This window comes from Microcaecilia unicolor, chromosome 3 (genome assembly GCF_901765095.1).
Source record: "Microcaecilia unicolor chromosome 3, aMicUni1.1, whole genome shotgun sequence".
Taxonomy (NCBI): Eukaryota; Metazoa; Chordata; class Amphibia; order Gymnophiona; family Siphonopidae; genus Microcaecilia; species Microcaecilia unicolor.
The window spans coordinates 297,326,007-297,334,451 of record NC_044033.1 but is presented as its reverse complement, the minus strand read 5'-3'; the positions used below and the strand labels follow the sequence as shown (position 1 = coordinate 297,334,451).

Sequence of the window (8,445 nt, the reverse complement as noted above, 5' to 3'; positions counted from 1 at the left end):
ATATATGAATGTTTTCCTGTGTTGTTTAAATGTGTTCAGTACTGACACTGTATCATTACTGCTATTACTAGGATTAAATTTGCCTATCTCACTATTCTAATTATATTACACTGACATGTTGTAGCTTCCTGGCTAGCTGATCACTAAAGCCTCTGAGTTTAACTAGCAGTACAGTTGGATTAGGAGAGATATCTTAGAGTATCTATATAATAATTGGTCACTCTGCTTCCCTGAATGGCTGGCTGGGTTCGTAACAGCATGCAAATGAGCTGAAGTCAGCTCGCCTCCAGCGTTCCCTTCCCTCTCGGTGTCCCGCCCTCGCAGAAAGATGAAATGACATCAGAGGAGGACAGGACACTGAGAGAGAAGGTTGGAGGAGACGCGAGATGAGCCTGCCGCCACTGCGACCTAAGGTAACATGAATGACTTAAAGGCAGGGCGGCAGGAAGGAGAAGAGGGCAGGGGAGAATCGCTGGACATGGATGGGGAGGGGAGGGCAGGGCAGAGGAGAATCACTGGACATGGATGGGAGAGGAGGGGAGAGAGGAGAAATCGCTTACACAAGAGCCTTTCTAGGGCCCGCATTTTTCATGAAACGGGTTTTGTTGCTTGTAAGAAGATATTTCTATACACACAAAAGAAACTAGATTCTTAAAACAAAAAAAAGGTTTATTTAGTTGGACAGTGGATGCTTTGTTACAAAATAGAAAATGAGACATGGCCTGTGACCACCCATTCCAAGTCAGCCACAACAGAAGGAAAAGGGGGGATGAATACCCTACGGCTGCAAACAGCTGTTTGTCTGTACTCCAAATGGATTCTGTTTCTTTGGTACCATTGCTGAAAAAAAGGTGTTGTATCTGTTCGGAGCAATTTGGGGTATTTGTGCAGCCTACAGCATGTCTCAGCAATATTTGCCAGAACTGATCAAGTCATATGCTTGTCTCCAGTGAATGCTATCACACAAATATCCCAAACTGAGATCTTTGGATAGCTCTAGTTATCTGAAGCAAAGGAGAAACAAAGCCATGAGATGTCTATGGTGCAGAGGATCAGTGAGGAAAATTCACATCCCATCCTGTCCTAGAAGGTAATCTAAAACACGGGAAGAGCTGTTCAAGTGACTCTCACTACAGAAAGCAGAAAATTGGGTTCCTCTAGGCAGCAAGCCCACTGAATTTCATTAATGATCCAACAGAAATCACAGGTACAAAAGACTGTAGCTCAGGACTTTCCCAAACCAGTCCTAGGGAACTCATAGCCTGTCAGATTTTTGGAATATCTACAATAAATATTCATGACCTAAGTTTCCATAGACTTGGTTTCCAATGCAACTAAAAGTATCTCATGCATAATCAGTGCAGATATTCTGAAAACTTGACTGGCTGTGGGGTAACTACGGCTGGTTTGGGAAGCCATGTTGTGGGTAGAATGGCTCTCCCACATCTCTGCCCAGTTTGAACGAGATTTCTAGTGGCTTAGCACTAGGAGGCTGAGCTGTTTGAAAGCCTGTTGCAGAGTGTCAGCCAGCTGTTCATGGCTTTGAGAAGACATCAGAGGATTCAGACAAGACTCTGCCATCTTTGGTCTCCACCGTCTTCACCACAACGGTGCGTTTTGTTGTTTTGGTGCTTTCCAGAGGAGAAGAGTTGACGATGTAGTTATTGGTTGGAAAATATCCACCACTGCCGAATGCACTGCTCAGTCCACCTGAAACATATCCACCACTGCCGAAAGCACTGCTCAGTCCACCTGAAACATATGACCTTCCTGCTCAGCTACACCATCACACAACAAAACGCCAGTTTCCTTCCTCCCACTATACTCCCACTTGTACCAGCGTCAAATTGCTGAAAAACTAAGGGCTGATATTCAAAGCAAGTTATATGTTTATCGATGAACATAGAACTGGCCTACTGGTGGATTTTCAGCCACTATCCCCCTCATTCTATAAACTTGCATATACAATTTTACACTTAGCACGTAAAGCTGTGTGTGGAAGTTACAGAATAGTGTCAGTTACACTTGTAACTTAATATAAGAATTAGCTGCTGACAAGCATTATCAACCATTTATGTTAATTGGTGGAAATTAGCACTAATGTGAGTTATGGAATACTAGCAGCTACATACCAGACAGCAGTTAGATGTCAGCCATTTACACCAACCATTTGTAAGTCCACCTAACTTTAGGTAGTAGGTGCTTGTGCCTAAATTGAGGTGGACTCAAAAGGAGTAGCCTAGTGGTTAGTACAGTGGGCTGAGAACCAGGAGAACTGGGTTCTATTCCCACTGCAGCTCCTTGTGACCCTAAACAAATCTCTTAACCTTCCACTGCCTCAGGTACAAAACTTAAGATTGTGGACTCACTAAGCACAGAGAAAGTGCCTGCACAAAATATGTAAGACCACTTTGGTTGTACCGCAGAAAGGTGGCATATCCAATCCGTGACCTTTTACTTTCAATATTCTATAACTGCAGTTATAAAGCTTCCAGTTATCATACATCATCCCAGCGCCTAACTTCAGGCGACCTGTAGAGAATTGATCCTCTGAGGACAGTTCTCTAACGAGGTGTCTAGTAAGAGCCTATCCTATAAAGGAACGTAGAGGTCTGTCTACTTTCCTGTATAGAATATTAGCCTAACTGGATATATATGCACTTAACACTTAAATGCAACACCAGCCCCAGGGGTAAATTCTCAAAAGGTCGCTGAAATTTAAGTGCCAGGATGATGCACGCAAAGCACAAATTCTATAAATAGCAATTATGCGCACAACTGCTGTTATAGAATACTAGTGTAAGTCCACATTTACAAACCTAACCTACCCTAGCTCAATGACTGCCATAAATACTGGCACTAAACTACAGGCAGCTAGTGCATAAATTATAGTATTCGATAACCCTAACTGCCTGACATGCCCTGACCCACCCAGGCCCCTCCCTGGTGCATGACCCCCTTCCCCCTTGAAGATGCACATACTGGAATTTGAGCATGTAACTCAGAATAGCGAATAAGGGCAGTTGGCACATAACTGCTAATTTGTTTCATATTAATGCCAATTATAGCCAATAATTGTCTGTTAATTGGAGTTAAGTTACATGCACAATTGACCTTATTCTATAACTTGCATGTTTAAATTTGCACACTAGTCTGAAATTTGTTGGTTAATGGATAATACCCAACTGAAAGTTCCTCAGAACAGCCTATTACTATCCGTATAGTATAGAGTCGGGTCTGGGGCAAAGTGAGGGCAGGCTTTCCAACTGTCGGGCAATATCAGCAATTTTCAGTCACCATCTGCATAAGTTATATGCTGCACAGAGGCCTGCTGAACAGTAGGCCTACCCAAACCTATTAGCAGCAGTACAATGACTATAAAATATGTATATTGATTGACACCGACAATATTCAGCAGTGCTGAATATTTATATTAATTGAATACTGGCACTGATGATTATATTAATACAGTCACTGCCACCACTAAAAACTGCCCCCCCCCCCCCCGACTTGATACAAAGGCAATATAGTTTATCACCAGGAAATAAAAGCCATCGCAAAGACTACTGGTTGTGTAAAGGCCCAGCATTCCCATTTATTGTGAATATCCAAAAGACTCTAAAGATAACTCTCCCCCTCCCTCTCCCCCACACCACTAACCAAAACCACCATTTCTTCTACTGTGTACCTGCTTGACAAGAAACATGAAAGGGCTTACCTGAATAGGTCTTCGTCTGGACATTCATTGTTTGCATGCCAGATTCCAACCTGCCAGATCAAAAACATTTTCTTGCATCACAATGCAAAATTCCTATCATCCATCAGTTCTTCCATACTACATTCTGTAGCATATTAAACGCAAGAGACATAGCAGAGAAGTTCACAGACCTTATTACAGGTACTGTTCAGGTAGAATCGAATAAAGCAGTTCTTCAATGTAAGGTCCAGGGAGCCAATGGCAGCCCCCATTGTCTTTTTGTTTTTTTTTTCCCTGCTACTCTGCCTCTCTACCCAAGCTCAGGACAGAAAGTGGATGGGGGGGGGGGGGGGAGAAGAACCGCATGCTTGAAGGACAAGGACATTTCTCAACAGACAAAAGAGAATGCATTTGGAAATGCTCAGAACCCTGAGGATACCCCCCCCCCCCACACTGAAGTTTGAATGTGGGCTGGTGGGGATTGATGTCATTGACACACACTGGTCAGCAATGTCATGGCCTACATGGGAAAATATTTGGCGGCTCTCCTTCAGCTCCCAGTGGATGGAAAGGGAAAACCTAACCACTGTCCCCTACCCATGGCAGATTCACCTAAGGGAAAAGCACCTTAAGAAACATTTTGCCAAGAATACCCATCACCCATTGCTCCTATCACAGGGTAGAGATCTGGTGCAGAACATCAGTGCATTGCAAAGGGCTGGTTATTTATCATGGCTTACAGCTGATTAGAAGGGGAATAGCAGCTCTGATGTGTCCAGACAAGTAATGTGGGCTCAGACTGTGCACTGATCCTCGTTCCATGGCTGCCCCATGCTAACAAAGCAGGGAAAGGCATAGGGTATGAACAGGGAATCAGAACAGATAAGGGCTTTTGACACCACACAAAAAAATCATGCTTAGAGGAAAAGTGTAGGGAATGGAAAGAGAAGCACACAGAATAGGTATATTAATGGGCTCTCCTTCACTACAAAAAGAATAAGCCATCAGAGGCTAAGGGAGACGTTAATAAGCTGTGTTATGGTTTTAAGTCATGTTAACTGTCCCTTAACACAGCTTAAAAAGCCCTAATGCAGTTTGGCTTCTCTTACTGTTGTGATATTTAAGTCACTACAGGCTAAACAGTAGTGAGATGCAAACATGCAAATGTATAGAAAGCAGCTCATTACTATGCAAAAACCAGCTGGGGCTATTTTACTGACAGCAGCATCAGGCCCAAAGCCATGACCCAATGCTCCCAGTGTGGAGACTGACAGCCAATGACATGCCCCCTTCCCCCGATCATGTCTCCCCCCCCTCACTCCCAAAGGACCTACTCATGTGATTCCCTAGTCTAGTGGTAGTAGTCCAGTGGTAATCGGGCAGAAGCAATCTGCAGTTGCTCCTGTCAGACCTGTGAGTTCTTGTACCAAGTAGAGCATTGCCGAGCCTGGTACTCGGACCAGGTTCTGCTTCGCGGCCAGACAACCCCGGGTTTCACCTGCGCTGACCGCCGTTTCCCAGAGGTTGAGCCCCTAGGTGCGGGCGGCCTGCAGGGCTTACGAGATGGAGCATGAAGCAGGATGATGAACGTGACGGCCAGACAGGCAGCAGGCAAGAAAGTGATCCAGGTACAGGCAGAGTCAGTAGGCAGGCAGCAGACACGAGAGTAATCCAGGTACAGGCAAGGTCATTAGGCAGGCAGCAGACACAAGAGTAATTCAGGTACAGGCAGAGTCAGTAGGCAGGCAGCAGACACGAGAGTAATCCAGGTACAGGCAGAGTCAGTAATGAAGAACAAAGTAGAGGAGAAGCACACTACTGAGCAAGTAACACCTACCAAAGTAGAAGCCGAAGCAAGGAGACTAGGGAGAGCTCAGCTGATAAAGTGCTGGTATTTGACATCAGGAGGGAGAAGGGGCACAGCCATAGGACAAGAGCAGGGGAAGGAGGAACCTGAAGACCAATAGGAGAGAAGCAAGGGAAGCCAGGCAGAGGAAAAGCAGATGGAAGGAAAGCAATCAAGGAGCCTGCAGCCAGAGAACTACACACACATGGCTCAGGGCTGTGCCAGTCAAGTGTGCGTGTCAACGGGACTCTGCGCAGCCCGAGGACGCCGCTTGCATTGAGGTAGGGGACATGGCACTGCCTTTGCCAATGCTATATCCAACATAATGCCAAAAGCTGGGGCTATTTTACTCACAGCAGCTTCAGGCCCCAAAACCATGACCCAATGCTTCCAGTGTGGAGACAGAGTCAATGCCATTCCCCTTCCCCCGATCATGTCTCCCCCCCATCCCCTCTCACTCCCATAGGACCTACCCATGTGATTCCCTACTCTAGTGGTAGTAGTCTAGTGGTAATCAGGCAGAAGCAATCTGCAGTCGCTCCTGCCCTGGCCAACACTATATCCAACATAATGCCCCTAGCTGTAGTCTTGTACTACTATCACTAAGGGGGTCATAAGGAATTACTCCCTAGGCTACAAACAGGGGTGCCTTGTTGATATGGTGCCAACCAGGGCAGGAACAACTGGGGATCACTGTGCTCCTGCCCAATCATCACTGGACCACCAGGGAATCACATGGAGTGCAGGGGGAGGGGGAAGCTCTGACAGTTTAGACAGATGCCCAGGAGCATTAGGCCACAGCCTTGAGGCCTGATGCAAGCAGCATTATTTTTTCACCATGGGAAACAACAATCCATGGGACTGTTATCCCACAGGTTGCTGAATCCCATGGTAAATCAAGATGCAGTAAAGCTAACCTTTTACTGCACCTTGGTAACTCCTCCCTTACATCTGTAATAATCATTATGCAATAGTGATCATCCACTTCATTTATTATCCCTGCTTTACACTGAAGCTGAGGGTTCATCTTTAACCAAGGTGGGATGGTCATAATTGTTACCACAATGCTTTGCACCCACCTGTTTTCCTCCCCTTCCAGCAGCTTTTTGTAGGTGGCGATCTCAATATCCAAGGCCAGCTTGACATTCATCAGATCCTGGTACTCCCGTAGCTGGCGTGCCATGTCTTGCTTGGCCCTCTGTAAGGCAGTCTCAAGTTCAGCCAATTTTCCTCTGGCATCTTTCAGGGCAAGCTCCCCTTGCTCCTCTGCTTCCTTAATGGCCTCTTCAAGGTTAGTGCGCTGAAAAAATAACATTAATTAATGGTCTTCTTCTAATTTCCTTTCTTAACTGCTGGATATAACAAACTAGCAGGGACTAGGAAGTCACTTAAAGCAGGGTCAGTGATGTCCCAAGTGCTCTGTGACCAGTGTGGCCATACAGGGTGCAAGGCAGATGGAGGTGCTAAATCCCATCCATCATTTCCCCTACATTGGTGGTGGTGCAGTGGATCCTAGGGGGCATATTGCACAGGGCATGATTTCTAGCTTGGGACACTCTTGGCAGGCATGTGGAACCGGTTGCACAGAGACCCTCCTCCCAGCACGTTGCTTGCTCTTGAAACTTGGCACAACAATTTAAAACAAAAACATAGGCTAGCTGTGTTAAGTCTTGAACGCTTAAGCTTAACCCACAAACTCTGAAATTGCTCAGTGCCAACATCTGAAAGCATGGAGGGAGGATGGGTGTGTGGCCCACCATGCCCAGATCCCATTTGATATTTTTTAGTGTGGGATTGGCATGTGGTGATCCAAGAACTACCACAGGACGCCTGAGCGTGTCCCATGGAAGTGCCTTTTCAGCGTGCAGTAAGCATCGTTAGTGCTCACAGTCACTTAGTAAAAGGGCCCCTAAAAGCATTATTGCTAATTTTTGGCATCTGGCCAGAAGATGTTGTATATGCAAGATATTTTGTGGCCTATTATGCCTTTTAATGGATCTGGGAAAAGCAAAAGAGGGGGGAGAAAAAAACAAACCCTCACGAACATGTAGGCATCAAACAAAGTAGTGAAGCGAATACAAAGAGGATTTCCAAAATTTAAGGACCTTTATTGTAGTAACACATCTAAGACCCAACACAGCCATGTTTCGGAATGTGAGCCTGCTTCAGGGGTCATCAAACCTGTAAACATATGTAGGTGGAAATATAGGTAGCGTGTGTAAGTAAAATAAGGTCCTGTTTTAAATCAACTGTAGTGCTCATGTATAAATTAGTCGCTGCTACTCTGCTTTGCATAAACTGCTCCTGGACACCAGTGACGTAATGCATGCAAAAAAAAAAAAAATGGTAAACCTGCATGGGAAAATATTTGGCGGCTCTCCTTCAGCTCAGAATCCAAAGTGGACCAGTGGATGAAAAGGGAAAAACTGGATGGAAGGAGACAGAGGGTAGTAGTAAATGGAGCTTGCTCTGAAGAAAAGGATGTTGTCAGTGGAATACCGCTGGTATCGGTCCTTGGGCCGTCTCTTTTTAACATCTTTGTGAGCTATATTGCGGAAGGGCTGTCTGGTAAGGTTTGTCTCTTTGCGGATGATGCCAAACTCTGCAACAGGGTAGACAACCTGGAGGGTGTGAATGACATGAGGAAAAACCAAGCGAAGCTGGAGGAATGGACCAATATTTGGCAACTAAGATTTAATCCCAAAAAATGCAGGGTCATGCATTTGGGTTGCAAGAATCCAAGGGAACAGTACAATATAGGGGGTGAAGTGCTTCAGCATATGAAGGAAGAGCGAGACTTGGGGGGTGATTGTATCTGATGACCTTAAAGCTTCCAAACAGGTAGAAAAAGCGACGGTCAAAGCCAGAAGGATGCTTGGGTGCATAAAAAGAGGGATGACCA

At 45.5% G+C, this 8,445-nt stretch overlaps 1 protein-coding gene across 3 annotated transcripts in view; it reads right to left on the bottom strand.

The window, feature by feature from the left end:
* Positions 1 to 651: 651 nt before the first annotated feature.
* LOC115466737 (keratin, type II cytoskeletal 8-like) overlaps positions 652 to 8,445 on the bottom strand; it is a 35,096-nt gene continuing 27,302 nt past the window's right edge. For 2 of the 3 annotated variants that reach the window (XM_030198200.1, XM_030198199.1), the window contains exons 7-9: positions 6,623 to 6,843; positions 3,719 to 3,768; positions 652 to 1,752 (exon numbers count right to left, since the gene is read on the bottom strand). In XM_030198200.1, the coding sequence (XP_030054060.1) occupies positions 1,535 to 1,752; positions 3,719 to 3,768; positions 6,623 to 6,843 (489 nt within the window). In that variant the 3' untranslated portion in view covers positions 652 to 1,534. The remainder of the gene's footprint in view (positions 1,753 to 3,718; positions 3,769 to 6,622; positions 6,844 to 8,445) is intronic. The other variant, XM_030198201.1, reaches the window with a different exon arrangement.